Consider the following 16839-nt stretch of genomic DNA (forward strand, 5'->3'; position numbering starts at 1 on the left):
CTTGGGTAACATGGCTTTCAACCATTTGGAATCTACAATGACATTCAGTCACCACAAGTGAAAATTTTCCAAGTTTGTTTAGCCCCGGAAAAGATGTTTTTCTGTGCCCTGTCATTGTTGAATAAACCTATATAAACACCACTGAGGGCACAGAGCTCTGCCACCCCAGAGTGAAAATCTGAGACAGGCCCCTGAAGGGTCTCTATCTTACATTAGCTCAGCAGAAACAGAATGAGAAATGTATTTTTCCCCCAGATACAGGAAGGGCAAAAACTTCATCTGAAATGAGAGCAAAGATATTCCTATAAATAGAACACCTTCAAAAGCCACCTCAAATATTCACAACTCCATGCCAAAAGCTGACAATGTGCTCACAGCCCGTGTCTAGATCCACCAGACAAGTGAAGAGAGCAGTTTGCACAAAGACTTTTAAAAAAGGATCTCTTAGTCCCTTTCGCACTCAACACCAAATACATCCAACTTTATACCATGCCATATAAAAAGTCACTTTACAAGTGCCTTCAGCCAGTGAATTAGCATGAGGCACTGCTGCAGACTCCCTGCCTGCACACTCTGCTCCTGTCAATCCACCCCACATTGTTCTCTGGGTGAAATGCTATCCAGTACTTGCATACAGCTTCAAAAATTATCCGTGTTGGTCCAAAAAGAGACTGCACAGCTGAGAGAGGTCAAGCAGATCAGGAGGGGTCTCTGCATTGCCATGGTTGGCAGGCTGGCCCCAAATCCAGAAAGCTCAGCTGTGCTAAAAGCAGAGCCCTGTCTGCAGAGTGCTGGAGCTGACAGCACGAGTTGGAGCTGCTTGGCATGGCACAGCCACCATTACTGGGGCAGTGGGATTTAGCAGCCAGGCAGGCTCAGAGCTTAATGCAGATGCATGACATTGTTTGGAGATAGCGAGGGCTGGGTCATTCTGGAGTATTTCCATGGCTTCCAAATTTACCACACAAGTTTAAGAGTTATTACAGGCTAGTGCTTAAATTAATAGATGTACAGACAATGCTAGCTCAGCCCCTGCCAGTTTAGGCAGCCACACACCACAGTACAAGCGGCTGCAAGAAGAACATGAAGCATCACAGGAATTTCCCTGTGCTTGCCTGAGCTGCATGACCAGGAGCTGTGAGGAGTAACCAATGCCATCCCCTCCCTACACCCCACATCCTAGCCACTACCTGGGGCCAATAGGAGGATGTACAACACCAAAACCCCAAAGGAAAACCTCCCACCTCTGTGCAGCTGACATGCACAAGGTGACCATGGAGGAGTCCTTGAAGTTCAGATCCCACCTGTCCAGAGGGGAAAAGATGAGAGACCTTACCAAAGATTTAAATAGAAGCAACTGCACTTGTGTTGAAACTCTCCCTTTCCCCGGGCCTCTATTAGGGCACTGTGAACTTCCTCAAATCCACAGATTTTACACATCTGCTGCCTGTCCTTTATCCTTCTGCAAGGGCTGATAGCAGGCTGTGCTCCCTGTGCTGCTCAAAGACAAGAGCTGACTTTACCACAACACTCTCATTCCCTTTGCAGCCAAGTAGGCAGAGAACATCACCACTCTGACTCCTGGGAGCAATGTTATTATAGTAGTACCCTTTAAACAAAATAATAAAGCAATAAACCAAATAAACAATCTCCCACCCACCACCTCCTCCAGGCAAACTCTGCCAAGCCAGACACACTGGTCTGTAGCAAAGGTTTCTGGAGATGAGCATCACAAACTCACTGAGCATGCACAAATGCAGCAGACTGACTAAAATACTCCAAGAGCCCAACCTCCACCCTTGGCAGCTGGTATGGCAGCAGCCCCAGCCTCCCACCTTATGCTGACTGGGGAGGAGATGAAGCACAAATACCCTCACCAACTACTGCAGCCAGTTCAGTCCTGGGAGCAAAACCACTGAGAGGAAATCTCAAATTTTGCTTAGGTTTTCAGATGCAAACAGTAAATGCACTTGAAAATCCCAAGCAATGAAAAGTACATGCCAAGACCTCTGCTCCTCTGGAGCTAGTGAGAAAATTCAGATTTCACTAGGTCTCCTCTTAGGCTCCTGGAAGAAAGCAATGCTGCTTCCTCCACTTTGTATTTTCAAAGCGCTCAGGAAATCCACTGAGCTGTTAAAATCTCAAGGAGCCCTTTCAGCACAGGGCTAAGCTGGAAGCTCTTCAACTGCATCCTCAGTGCCACCCAGACAGAAACAGTTCTTTGTCAGCCAAGGAAATTTGTCTTCCTCCTTTTTGGCAAGCAACCAAACCACAGACCAGATAAAGACAGGGAATCAGCATGGAGAATGGGCTGTAAGGTGCCCCCTTTGCTTAGCCCATAATGTACAGGCTTCAGAATGGAGCTAGCTTGACTGCCAAAGAACAGAAATGAATGCTGAGGAGAAAAATGGGGTTTGTAAGAATTGCTGTGTTCAGCCAGAGTGAGCCAGAGCTGCCTTTCATCCCCCCAAACTCACAGTTCTTCAAGTGTAAAACAAGCCTCATCTGCTAGGGGTGACAGCAGATCAGTGCCTTATAAACACAATACCTCCAAACACTCAGTCCAGAGAGATGAAGAAAAATTACAGTGCATGTGTTCATCTGTAGGAGGAATAAAATGCTCATCCTTGCTTGGTGCCTTTAGCCCTAAGATCCAGCTACACCTACACAGGGAAATCTGGCACATCATTCATCCCCAACAGCCACAGCCCCATCCTGGGCTGCTACTTTGAAGCCTCACTGACGCCACACTGTAACCTTGGAACTGCGTGTCGCCGAGATAAAAAAAGATCTGCTTTAAATCTTATTTCCTGCAATTTGCCTTCAATTCATCATGATAAGCAACCTTCAGACAAAGCAGGATCTTTGGGGGTTTTTTTGGCTTTTTGTTTTGTTTTGAGTAGTATAAATAGGCAGCCACAGCAGACAAAATGCTTAAGGACTAATGATCTTGTGCAGACATAACAAGGGGGAAATGAAGCAGTGCTGAGTGCTTGGAGGAGCTCTCCTGCTCATGTCAAAACTGCTTTTCAAAGCATTCTCCAAGGAGCCTGCAACTCTTTTAGAAAGTTGCCAAGAGATAGTCACACAGTACAAAGTGGATTTTGCATGTTACCATAAAGCCATCGACCCTCAAGGATTCCAAAAAGCATGACAAGTGTAAATGGCAGAGGGACTGTTCCAGATTTCTTAGACACCATCACTTCGCACTGCAGTAATCCCAGGCCAGCAGCACAAACACCTGACTTGTAACTTCAGCTGCCAAGGCATTTTATTCCCCAGGACAAGAACCATCACAGCACCAAAGGAGGAAGCCAGCATGTGTCCAGCCCGTTACCTGGTAGAGACCTTCATCCTCCGCCTCAAACTCGGTGTTGGGGAGGCTGTGGTGCCGCTCGTAGCCCGTCCTGCACACCCCGTTGGGCTGCCGGGACACATCCAGGTGGTGGTCACTGGAGGACTGGGTCATCACTGTCCCCTGGGGGGTGGGAGAGTGGCTCTTGCGGGACACAGTCTCCTTCCGGTGATGGATCAGCTTTCTGAAACGGAATGATGACATCAGGAAGGGCAAAGCTCAAGGGAGTGACCACGCTGCAACACTGAAATTATTTTTTAATGATTTATTGCTTTTGGGCTATATATACAGAATGGGCTACATTACTCTAAACACCAGCTCCAGTTTCATTAACAACTAAGGAAGCACTTCTGGGGGAGGAAGGAAGAGGCTTTGCAAAAGCCCATAATTTATTCATCAGTTCACTGGAGAAAAATGCCTCTTCCTCGGGGGAGAGTCACATATTGCATTGCAAGCTTCAGAAATTGCCTGCACTTTAGAATTGCTGTTCAACCGAGATTAAACCAGCATGCCTCAGCACAGAGGCTGAGGTGTCAGAGAAAACAAAAATTCTTCTCACAAGCAATTATTTGAGAATGTATTAAAGACCTTGTGTCACATGCCAAAAACCTCTACAATTCCTGGCTGGTAAAGCAGAGAAAATGCAGCCAGAAAGGTTTTGGATTTCTCCTCCAAGCCTACAGTGTGGCTGAGAATCTCCTCTTCTTGGCATGCACAGAGAGAGAGGAGCAAGGCCAAAGCTCTCCTTTGCTGGACACAGCTGCCAGGAGGAGCAGCAGCAGCTCAAACGCTGGGAAGTTCTCCAGTGCAGCAGCACTTTGAGGAACAGAGGCTCAAACCAACAACATCCAACATCCCCATGGACAGAATGACACTGTGACCACCCTCCATCTGCCAGCTCTCCCAGGTGCCCATCATACTTACTGGAGGACATCTCTCTGCTCCAGGTTGTATTTCCCCCCATTCTTCATGGCTGCATTGTGCACAGCCTCAATGGCACGGTCAATGGACTGCAGAACCACATCCTGCTCCAGCACCTGAAAAACAACATCCAACATGTTACTGTGCCCTTCAGCTGAGGTTCTTTTGCACCAGGGGTTATGGCAGGAGAGACCACAGTACAGTAAACCCCCAGAGTTTATATTTGGGAAAGAAAGTCACTGTTACAAGAACCGAAGTCCAATGATCCCTACAGGGAGACCAGAGGTAAAGCTTCAGCCTTGAATATTTAGCCTGCTGCAGGGAGGTTTTGAGATCCCACTGCAAAGCCAAGTTTATCCCAAGCCCAATTATTCCTCCTCTTGTTGCCTTCCTGTGGAGCAAATTCACAACTGTGAATGTGACAGTTGAAATCTGGTGGTCTCCTGAGCTACATGAGCCAAGTCTATTGGCTCTGAATGATTATTTTTTTGCTCACTTTTTTCTTGATGGTTTTTGTTCTTGTTTTGTAACTTGAAGCATCTTTTCCAAATCACAGAATCACTGGGTTGGAAGAGACCTTCAAGATCATTGAGTCCAACCCAGCCCTAACACCTCAACTAAACCATGGCACCAAGTGCCACATCCAGGGATGGTGACTCTACCACCTCCCTGGGCAGACCATTCCAGTACTTTACCACCCTTTCTGTAAAAAACTTTTTCCTAATATCCAGCCTATATTTCCCTTGGTGCAGCTTAAGAAAGCTGTGTTCTCTCATTCTGTCAGCTGCTGCCTGGAGAAAGAGACCAACCCCCACCTGACTGCAGCCCCCTTTCAGGGAGTTGTACAGAGTGATAAGGTCACATCTGAGTCTCCTTTTCTCCAGGCTGAGCACCCCCAGCTCCCTCAGTGGTTCCTCACAGGGTTTGTGTTCCCAGCTCCTCTCCAGCCCCGTTGCCTCCTCTGGACGCGCTCCAGCATCCCAAGGTCCTTCCCAATCTGAGGGGCCAGAACAAGGTGCAGCCTCACCAGTGCCAAGTACAGGGGCAGAATGAGCTCCCTGCTCCTGCTGGCCACACTGTTCCTGGCACAGGCCAGGATGGCCTTCTTGGCCAGCAGGGCACATGCTGGCTCATGGTCACTCGGCTGTTGATCAGTACCCCCAGGTTCTTTTCTGCCTGGGCACTGTCCAGCCACACCATCCCCAGCCTAGAGCATTGCAGGGGGTTATTGTGGTCAAAATGCAGGACTCAGCACTTGGATTTATTAAATCTCCACCCAAGCTGTCACAGCAACATTTATTTCTCCTGCCAGCTGGTTTAGCACTTGTTACTGCAGTTAAAATAAACAGCAGCCTTGAAACACCAAAGACCACTCCCTGGGCTCCCAGAGGAGGCTGGAAGGGGAACAGGAAAACAAAGCAGGTTCCTACACTTGTGACAGTCTAAAAAGCTTTGTTTACCAACAGTTGCTATGCCTTCAGGAGAAAAGACCTTTACAGGACTAAGACAGAAGGTAAAGGACACAAGACTGAGTCTCTGACCCACAGGTCTCCCATAAGCTGCCCCTGGTGCCACCATCCACTCAGTCCCGCTGCTCCAGCCTCAGCCATGCACGAGGGAGGAGGGGAATGCTCAGACTCCAGTGCTCACTGCAGCTGTTTGAACACTGAATCCCTCTTTCACTTGCTTTGCCCCCCCTCTGTGCATCAGAGCAACTCTTTATCCAGCCAAGCAGCGGCTGGATTCTCATCAAGGATGCACCTTAATTGGCCTTAGGGGGCTGCAGAGCACAGGAGGGAACCCTCCCCACCAGGGCCAAAAGTGCCTGCCTCCATAACACTGGCATGCAGCTCCCTGATAACATCCTATGTATTATTTATATCCTGGTTAATTGCTTAAGCAAATGTGAATTAACAGCTACCACAGACTGTGGGGAAAAAAGCAAGGTGTGGATGAGAGACCTCTTCTGCAATACTCAGCTTTGAAAAATTTAGGAGGTTTTTTTTTTGCTGGTTTGTTTCCCCAAGAAAAATAGATAGGGAAAAAAGCAACTGGGGAAAACTTTAAAAATAAAACCAATTTTGCTAAAGTATCAGGTCAAGATCAAAACCAACACTCAGAACTCAACTTTGGGATGAAACCTCCAAGCAGCCCCATGCGGCCTAGGGCTATGGCCGAGGGAGCATTTCATCACCTCCAACCACAGAACTAAGGAAATGGAGCAAAGTGTATTTGAACACATTCCAAGGGGGGTTGGAAGGAACAGCAAGTTATTTCAATGAATTCACATCATCTTCTGAAAAGATAAGAGAAAATTACAGCAAGCTGCATGCTCTCCCTGGGAAAGGGGAGCAGTGCAGAAGTCTCCAGCACTGCTGGCCCCAGGGGAATGCCAGTGTTGCTCTGAGTGCCACAGACCCCTGTGCTCTGCACACCCCACCTGCCCTCCTGCCCTCCCACATGAGCCCTCCCTGCCCCAGTCCCATCCTCCCCAGTCTTCCACACTTTCACCCACATGGGTTTAAACCCTTCCTCAGTCTGATCATCCCAGAGAAAACAGCAGTACAGAGCATTGAATCCTACTGAACAGCTCAGCATCTCTGCCCTCTTCCACAGGGCACATCAGCACAGTCCACAGGAATCCATCTACAGGCTGGGATCATAGAATGGTTTGGGTTGGAAGGAATCTTTTAAATCTTCTAGTTCTAGACCCCTACCATGAGTAGGAATGTCACTCACTAGACCAGACTGCCCAGGGTCCCATCCAACCTGGCCTTGAACACTCCCAGGGATGGTTCCACAGTTTCTCTGGGCAACCTCTTCCAGTGCCTCACCACTCTCCAGTTAAGGAATTTCCCCCTAACATCCAATGTAATCCTTGCCTCTTGCAGTTTAAAACCATACCCCCTTGTCTTAGCAGTACCTGCCAATGTAAAAAATCATTGTCCATCTTTTATAAGCTCCCTTTAGGTACTGGAAGCAATGAAGTTTCCCTAATGCCTTCTCCAGGCTGAACAATACCACTCTCTCAGCCTGCCTCCACAAGAGGGTGCTCCTATGGAGCTGCTCCTTGCTGTGCAATGCCATTTATTATGGAGAGGGTGCTTCCTTTCTGATAAAACACAGCATTTTCACACTAATGCAGCAGTGCTGTGACAACTGGCTTTTAGCTGCTGTGCCCTTCCCTTTTGTTTCTGCTCCCAACCTTCTATTAACAAGGCCCTGTCAAAGGGCTGGAATAAAAAAGCAGCATTAACTTACGCTTCATGACATTGTTGATGCTGCTCATAAACCATCTCCCCTGCTCAGCTGAGTTGGGAGGGTGCATGTTGGGTGAGGGGGGAAATGGCAGGGCCTTCAGCACAGGGGCTGCCTCACATTCTGGGTTGTAGGACACCCACCATCAGGGATCCCCTGCATTGTAGTCATGAAGTTAAAAAGTATCAGTATCCTGGATAGATCATGTGAGTCAGAGGAATCTGCACATTCCTTGGGTTAACCAAAATGGCATTGCTTTGTTTAAAGGGGGAGGGATGAAAAAGCACATTGCAGCTGAAATGAGCACAGGTTGCAAGGGGGCAAAAGTCTGATTTGCCAAGGTCTCACCTATGATCTCCTCCTCCCTAGGACTGGAGGGATTACGTGGTCACAGCAACTCTGGGCAGCGCCTCGCTGTTCTCCCTCTGCAATCTAGGGAGATCAGTCACTCTGCAGGACAGGGAATCCTGCCTGTATGCAGCACCCATTCCTGAGGATGCTGGCAGCTGGGACAGGCAGGGCTCTCACACATTCACAGGCGGCCCTGGCCACGCATGGCTCTGCAGACTGCAAAGGAGAGAGGCCACAAAGCAGCAGCAAGAGCAGAACCCTGGAGTGCAGGCAGGGCTGGGTGCTCCAAAGTCCTGCAGAGTCCTGTGCTGCAGCCCTGCCCTATCCTATGCTCTGGGCTACAAAGATGAACCCTGTTCATAAGCTAAGGCTCACATGGAAGCAAGGGAATGCATGAAAAGGGCATTGCTGTACAGAGGGCTGCCAGAGGAGACACACCAAGCCCAGGAATTCAGCTGGATTTACTGATGCTGCACGGTGGGAGCTGGCAGAGCCCTGAGCAACCACTGCAGCATGCAAGCTGTTAACTGTGTCCTTCAGCAGTTCACTGGCTTGCCAGGCACGGGCACAGCCATGCCAGCCACTCTGGGAAGGCAGCAAAGGTGGCAGGGACAGGGCAAAGATGGCAGTGGAAGGCACCAGCCCTCGCAGGGTGAGTGCAGGGGACTCCTTGGTCAGCAGGGAGTGATGGTGCCCAGGCTGTGGCCAAGAGGCACCACCCTTCTGCCCAACATACCACAAAGATCAAGGGGTATTTGCTGAGGTATTGATAACACATTCCCACTGGTGCTTCCCCCCAGAAAGGAGTGGCTGCCACCCCCTTTATCAGATATTTCTGGTTTAATCAAACAACACTGCAGCAGAGAAATGCTGGGCTCTATGTGCCTGTCTCCACCACCCTGGTGACAGCAGAGAAGTGACCCTTGGTGACCACAGGCCATACTGGCCATGGGCACTGTATCAGAGAGCCAGGGCTACCACCAGCACCCCACAGGCCAGCTGCTCTGCAAGGAACATGGTACTGCTCAATTAGAGCCATGACTATCAGCCAGGAAACTGAATTTCTTCCTTCACAGCCTGGTGCAGGAAAATCACAGCAGCATTAATAAATCATTATTTCCTCACTTCTTGCTAATAACAGAACCAAACAAAGGGTATCCCCAGAGCCTGCTGCTAATTTCCTCCCCACCTGATGAGGACAGAGCCAGACCTCAGCACTGCCTTGGGGTGCTTTGCACACCCCAGGGTGGCTGGGGAAGGATGCCTTTCCCAGGACCAAAGACAAGCTTTTAAGAAGTACCCTTCCAGAATGTCTTGTGAGTACCTAAGCATGGCCCTGCAGAGACAGGAATGCATCTATTCCCGTGCCTCACACTGCTGTCATCCCCACTGCCCCAAAAGGAGCAGTCTCCCCAAAAGGTGCACACCTGCACAGGATGTGTCACACAGGCTGGTGAGAGACCTGAGCAATTCAGAAGACACTGCAGGTGTCCTTGTTGTACAGCAGCACAACCTCCTCTCCTGCCCTCCCTAGGCTATCAAAAATCTTGCCCCCTCTCTCTTTGTTTGTAATCTTCCCACATGTACCACTGGTGTTGTTTAAATGCAATCACACAGAAGAACTTGCTCAACAGTCTAGAATAATCATACCTTTCAGAAAAGCATTTTCTAGACAAACAGACTGACAGCTGCATCAGCTCAGACAGCCTGAGCCGCTCTGCGTGCACAAGGCTCCTACATTTATGAAAGTGGCCCATTAACTTATGGCAGGCTTTTCTTTGCCTCCACAGGGGGCTGATCCAAGAAAACATAGCTTTTTTTCCCCTCCTACCTCCCCATTCATTAGTGATCAAGGGCATTTACTCTTCTGCATGTGCAGGAATCAGTGCCCTCATGCCTGCAGCTGCCTCTGCAGCCAGAGGGGTGCCCAGGCAGGGCTGCTCATCCTCACCCTCATCTCACTGCCCCAGCTTTCACAACATGACAACAAAGGACAGACAAAGTTTTGTCTCCAGTGACAGCTCAGTTTTCATGCAGCTGCACTGACACGGACCACTGGTGAAATTAGGATATTTATCCTGCTGGCATCCACAGGCACAGGCTGGTTCTTTGTTTCACAAATCAGAGAGGAACGCCACCTCTTAGGTCACATGCCCTTCACCCCCAGTCACCGCCAGACTGTCTGCATGTTTATTCCTTCCAGATTGAAATGATCACGGCACCAATTTACAAATATCAGCTATCCTTTGTCGATGGCTCAGTGCTGTGCCAGATCAGAGTTCCCCCTTTGGGACCACACGGCTCAAACAAATGGGCTGAATTTTGGTTTTTTGCATTGCTGGGGAAAATTCAGCTCCTTTCCCTTCCCTTTTGCAGCCCAAATCAGAAATTTTTAGTCCTCAGGCTGCTGGCTAAGAGAGATGCATTAACTTATTCTTGCCGGCATGAAGATATTGTGCCTCACGGCACACAAAGCACACAACAAAAACACAAGTGAAACAATGGGCAACTGCCCTGGTTACTGAGCAAATAAAGATGAGTACAGCTCCAAACAAACCTGCAGCATCTCCGACTCGCTAGCGAGAAAACAAAGACATGGCTGAGCTCTCCTGACAAAGAGGCAGCCCAGAAGCAGCCCAGCAATTCCTGCTGATACACTACAGCGCGTTTCTCACGGATCCGTGTTTTTCCACTGTGTGCTGACAGCAGCCGCTTGAGCAGGCAGCCGGCACAAATGGGAAATGAAAAGAAAGGATGGCCAGGAAAAGGGCTTAAGCTGTGCAAATCACGCTAAAGCCAAAGCTCCTGGCAAAGAGATACACTGACTAGGGACAGGGCAGGCACAAGAGGCATTCTGAACAAACAGAACCCTGGAGGCAGCAGAGGGATGCACAGCAACCAAACCTCAACCAATTTCTCTCCCAAGAGCAGAAGCCTCGGAGTCAGGGAGCAGAGACAGGCTGAGGGACAAACAGAATGCATGCAACCCAGCACTCCATGCTTGTACTTCCTGAGATGGGAATGCCTCATCCTAAGTCTCTCCAGCCATGCTGGACCCTGTTAACTGGGCACAAAGACCGAATCAGCCACTGATTCCTTCCCCTCATAATTTTTCACACTCCAGTAACCAGAACACATGTCTCATGCCAAAACAGTCTAAGAGGATAAAAGCAGAGAGAGAAATTTTTAAAATAAAACAATCAACACATACTCATGTATCCTGCTGTTCCCTACTGCCTTGTTACTGCTCTCAATGCTTCAGGGACTTCCCTGGCTCAGCCTGCCCCAGGTGAGCAGCTGCCAGACAACAGAGCTGCCCCTCTCTTTAGGATCACCTGTTCAGCATCATTTTGCACACAATTGTCAAGCCAAGTCAGTATCTGACATGATCAACAGTGGCATTTGTGTGAGAAAACTTACATTTCTACTGACACATAAACATAAAATGTATATACATACACATACTGGAGTTATCATCTACACTGAAAAAGAAAACAGTAGACAGCCTCTGCTTTGATGAAAATGCAGGATTATGAACCAGGATCTATCAAGGTGAAAGGAAACATACTGCAGGGCAGCACTAGGAGTATACCAAGACTTTTGACATATTAGCCTTTGAAGTCAAAAAAAAGCCCAACAGAAGGGTTTTTGCCAGACTTTGTGTGGTCTTCAGTTTGGTAGCCCAAAAAACTGCTACAGATGTCATTTACTCACTGAGATTCAGCACAGCTCCAAGATCACTTGCACACAATTAGCACAGGTCTATGAGATAACCCCGATATTAATTATGATCAAAAATGCAACTAATTTCTAAGTTCCCAGAGTGCTGGGAAGAATGCAAGGTGCTAATCTCAGCCCATCTTTGTTTTGATTGAGTTGGCAAAAACATGGATGTGGGATGAAGATCCAACCACAGAAACCCTTTTTGCAGTTAATCAGATTTGCCAAGAACTGCCAGAACACGGAGCAAGGTCAGAGCCCAGAGGAAAGAACAAGACTGCAAAACTCTGCAAGTCCTGGCTCTTTTTCTGGCATTCAAAGAGGAAAGCTCAGTTTCCCCCCACAATTTATTTCCATAGCAGAAATTGTAACAAAATGCCAGAAAGGTGACAGTTATATAAAACCTAAGATGAAAAAATTCAAATGTGTACCACGATTGAGAGAACTCTTTCCCTTCCCAATTACCCTTGCCTTGGAGCACATTCCAGTACATGAGGATCAAGTAAGTAAAAGTCTCCAGGGGTCAAGCAGGAAAAATATGCAATTACACTGTTAATTCAACTGATGCCCAAAGACACATGCAGAAGAGCCCATATGTACATGTGAACCAAAAGGGACTTTTCCTCCTGCATGCCACAGACTGGCACTGATGTAACAGCTTGCAGTTACATGTTTGAGAAAGAGGTAGTAACTCGTGATTCATCTTGCACAGGAATTTATGATTTATCAGCTTTTCTTCCCAAATCCTCCCTGTCCCATGACCAGCACTCTGGCAAGAGTCAGAAGGCAGCAAACTGGAGTTATTATGTGCTTTGGGATAATAACTGTGTTGCCCAAACCCAAAACCATGGGGAAATTAAAAAGTGTCTCTTATACAGACAGAAAATAGGGAAATGCAAAATTAATTGGACTGCTGTCTCAGTCCCAGAGAACATGGGGAGACAGGCAGCAGGCACAGCAGGCACAACCCAGGAACACTGGCCAGGCAGGAAGGGGAAGGGGCAAGGAGGGTGCACAGGTCACCATCCAAGGAAGGGCAGAGCCTGTGGGCTTGGCAGGAACAATCTGAGTCTGCCACATGGAGAACAAGTGCTGCTTTCTGGTATCCACTGGATGAACAGCCACATGTACTCCATTAAAGCCATTAATGAGGGAAAAGAGATTTCATCCTTAAGAGGCGACCACAGAAAAGTCATCAGCTAGTTTTAGTCCTGGACAGCTGTAAATTGCACAAAATAGTAAACCAGACATGAATTCCCATAATCTTTTGAGTAGCACCAGGATCAGAGCTGCCAGACCTGGCACAGCCCAGGCTCTTTTCTGCTAAGCTGTCACTGTGAGATGAAAACCTGCCTTGCATTACTGTGAGCAAACCTGAGAAGGCCCTGGAAAGTTCTCCCCAAAGATCATTCTAGTCAGGAGGATCAAAGGCAGCTCGCTGCTGTAGGATCAGTTAACAGTCTAGATAGAAAAGAATTTTTCTGTGTTTTGGACTCTACATGCACAATAAGCATTGTTTCCTCTGCCATGAAGGGGCACAGCTCCCCTCACACTGTGGCAGGACATCTACCCCTCCCCTCCTCTACCACGGGTACTTGGTGCATGAAGAGAGAACCTGGCTGAAAGGCCCACAAGGGGTCATCTCTGGCTCCAAAGAAGCTCAGGTCTCAGCTGGGAATCAACGTCCTAGTCTGGAAAGCAGATGTGGGAAGAGATAAAAGAAATATTCTTGACTGAGAGACACTGTTTTGCAAACTATGAAAGACACAAGAGTTATCAGAGGCAGAAGCCTCTTACACACACCCTGACAAGTGTTCAAGACTTCTCCCCAGAGTTTGGATGCAGATTCTGAGGTTGTTTTCCTGGGAATTGAGGGGAAGGATCTCAATGTGTGCCCCACCAACAGCTGGATGGTAAGACACATTGAATCCTAAGTTACATCATTTCTTCACTAGCTGTAACATTAATAGGTAGCTTTAACTCCATGCTGTACATATCTACTAGTAGTCTCTTTTTGTCCTTATTCCCCTGTAGTATTAGTTCAAGCTTTATGTCTGTTAGTTTTGTGTCTATTAAATAAATCATTCATAGACCAAATCACCCATTATTAAAGAAGTTGTGAATGACAGTGGGTTTTGGGGTGCTGGCCACTTCAATAAAGCTACTGCCTTCTGCCAGAAGCCTGGGCGAAAGGCAAAGACTTATCTAAACCCCATCCATTCACAACACATACCTAAAATAAAGAGAAAGCCAGCAGGGCAGGAGCAGAACACACTAACTTATAGAGAAAACCCAGCATTTTCCTCTGTAATGAGCATTTCCTTTCCTCAGATTACTGGTGCATCTTACCTGAAACTCAACTTACCAAGCTGTGTGATCAGATCACATCTGCAACCTCCTCTGAAATAAAATGACCCTCAGATCACCATATGGAAAAACCTGAGCATTTTTTAGCAGGAGTAAAATTGCTCCAAGCAAATACAGAATGGTTGGGTTTATGCTGCCCCTCTGTTCAAAGACAGCAGCTCCACATTCTCATGGAGCAAAACTTATTTGAAGGTCGAGGAATCACTTGCCAACAGCACTTTTACTATCATGCCTTCACACAATCCCTCAGCACAAAAGATTAACCAAGGTCCTTGAGGACTTCTCCCACTAATGATGTTTCAGGCCAGAGACCCAAGACAGCAAATATTTTTACAAGGTTTCTCCAAAGCAAATGTCCATATATAATGTTCCCAAATATGGATCTCACAAGCAATCTTGCTTCTCTCCACAGCCCCCTCTGGGTCACGGGAACAAAGATTTGAAACATCAGTGTTGGGAAACCCCAGGATACCCAACCAGCTTCTCCCCAACATTTTCAAGCTGTACTGAACAGCTCCCACCAGTGTGGAAGAAACACATCTCCTCTTTGGTGGGGACATACTTCCCAACGTGGGAATCCCAAACAAGTCCTTCACCTATGCAGAACAGCACGTCCAGACCCAGCAGGCTGCTTCCAGTTGCTAGGATTGTTCGTGACTTCAGACTGGTACAAATTACTCGTTCTGGGATTTAAACAATGTAACAACCAGACTGTGTGAAAGATAGCCTTCACATGCTCATTTGCTTTGGGTGGGCCACAGTAAAGCTACGGCAAGAAGGAATATCCTCCAAAAGAGGATCCTGTGCCATGGGTTTTGGTTGCTATATATTTTAAGATGTTCAGAGTAGCACTATGGAACAGAGGATGTTGTTCATGATTTTGGCTTATCAGTGCTACAGACAAGAATTCCATGAAGTTAGGTGTGCCAGCTAATTCTAGCAAAGCCATTTAAAAACTGTTGAGGGTGCAGGTGCAGGGCAGCAATGGAGGAGGTATCAGAGGGGCTGAAAACTCCATACACATTGTACTGTCAAGAGGGAGATCATGCTAATTGGTCGCAGACAAAATACCCAAGCGTGCACACATCCTTGTTAGCTCAGAGCTGCTTCTGCACGCACATTTGTTCCTTAAAGTAGGTTGGGTTTCTGCTGATGTTTCTGTTGCTGACTCTCACCAAATCCAGCAAGTCAATGCAATCATGCTTTATGGGGACAGTGATAAAACTAAAGCTAATTCATACCCCAAAAGCAATGAAGATACCACTGAGATCTGCAGCAGTGTCTTACACTGTTATATGTCTGATCATCAAGACAACAGCAAAAGCCAAAATAAACCCCCGAAAATCTTGAACTAAAGATCCTGCAGTTGTTTTTGACTAGCAGGCAGCAGAACACTACTTTTCTGTGCTGCAAAACTTCAGCAGACTGACAGTTTCCATTGACCTACAAAAGTAGCTTGAGAATTGCAAGTTTAGCTCTGTTCATCAAAGGAATAAGGCTAACTTGCTCTTATCTCTAGACTCAGTTCTAGAACAAATTCTGGTGTTTGTTCAGTGAGCTTTTTCACCTTAAAAAAATAAAAGGATTCAACTGGATTTGCTGACATTTCACCTATAAGGAAGTAAGAGTCACAGAAGCAATTCATTAGTGTCCCACACTATCTTCAGGAGAAAACCAGCCTGCTTTAGCTGCAGTTTATAATCCCATCTCCTTCTGCAGCTGAGACTAGCACAGGCTCCCCAGAAAACACAAAGAAATGGGGACAGGAGGGGAATGTCCTCATAGGACAATGTGCTTCAGGCAGCAAAAAAGCCATAATCCTGTTTTCCTCACTTCCCGAGGCAGTGAACAAAAAAACCTGCCTTTGTCAGACTGTTCATTTCCCATGTGCAAAAGTTGCTCCCAGCTCCCATGGCTCATTACAGACTTATTGAGGCAGTTAAAGACTGAGTGTGATGTGAGGACAGCGGTGGGGACACCTCGGGCACCTCCCACTGAGGCACACAGGGAGGACAGGGCAGCAGGTGAGGCACCAGGAGGGACAGGCACTGCACGGGGGAGAGGGGACAGGTGGGACAGGCACGGGGGAGAGGGGACAGGTGAAACAGCCGCTCTAAACCCCAAAACCATGCCACACCACAAAGCCACCCCATGCCAGGACACTTTGCCACCAGAGTGCCCTGCAGTCATGCCAAGCTGCCACACAGATGCCACAGCAGCTCCCTTGCTGCCTGCACAGAGCCCTATAAAAGGGGTGCCCAACAATGAAATTTGGCTGACAATTATTCTGTTGCATGCCTGTCTCCAACTTCAGCGGCAATCTGGAAAGGCACAGAACTCACTGAGTTTAGACAAAAAGGAATTGTCACCACATCAGATTCAGAGGCCACGGAGGTTTGCATTTGTCTGCTCAGTGGAGAGCTTCAACTTGATGTCTCTAGGCAGCCATCTGCTTTCCACAGGGGCTGCCCTGATTCTTATTGCAGCATACAGACACTGAGTGAACTCTGCTAACAAACTCTCCATCCCAAAAATACGTCCAACCACATCCATCCCCCAGGTGCAAGTGGGTGAAAGGCACCTGTGTGGTCCATCAAGGCTTTCTTCCCACCTCCAGAGGAAGAGGATGAAGCTCAGAGGCTGAGCTCAGGCTCCCAGCCAGTCAGCTCAGGGGCAGTGGAGGGGGAGCAGGCAGCAGGAACAGTGGGAGATGACATCCCAGCTACATCAGCAGCTGAGGGGGTATGGCCCCAGGCACAAACCTCATGGACAGGCATTCAAAGACCTTTTCAAGACATCATCCCAGCAATTCCTGCCTTCTTGTGGGTGAGTGTCTATCTCTGCAGCTCCTGCCTCACCTTCTCCCT

General features: G+C 47.9%; 1 protein-coding gene across 1 annotated transcript in view; it reads right to left on the reverse strand.

Annotated features, from left to right (window-relative positions):
• The window catches only part of NCKIPSD (NCK interacting protein with SH3 domain), a 49960-nt gene that overhangs the window by 23943 nt on the left and 9178 nt on the right, over nt 1–16839 (reverse strand). The window contains exons 2-3 of the mRNA XM_064724537.1: nt 4280–4392; nt 3338–3539 (exon numbers count right to left, since the gene is read on the reverse strand). Of these exons, the coding sequence (XP_064580607.1) occupies nt 3338–3539; nt 4280–4392 (315 nt within the window). The remainder of the gene's footprint in view (nt 1–3337; nt 3540–4279; nt 4393–16839) is intronic.

The sequence above is a fragment of the Zonotrichia leucophrys genome, chromosome 12 (assembly GCF_028769735.1).
Source record: "Zonotrichia leucophrys gambelii isolate GWCS_2022_RI chromosome 12, RI_Zleu_2.0, whole genome shotgun sequence".
NCBI lineage: Eukaryota > Metazoa > Chordata > Aves > Passeriformes > Passerellidae > Zonotrichia > Zonotrichia leucophrys.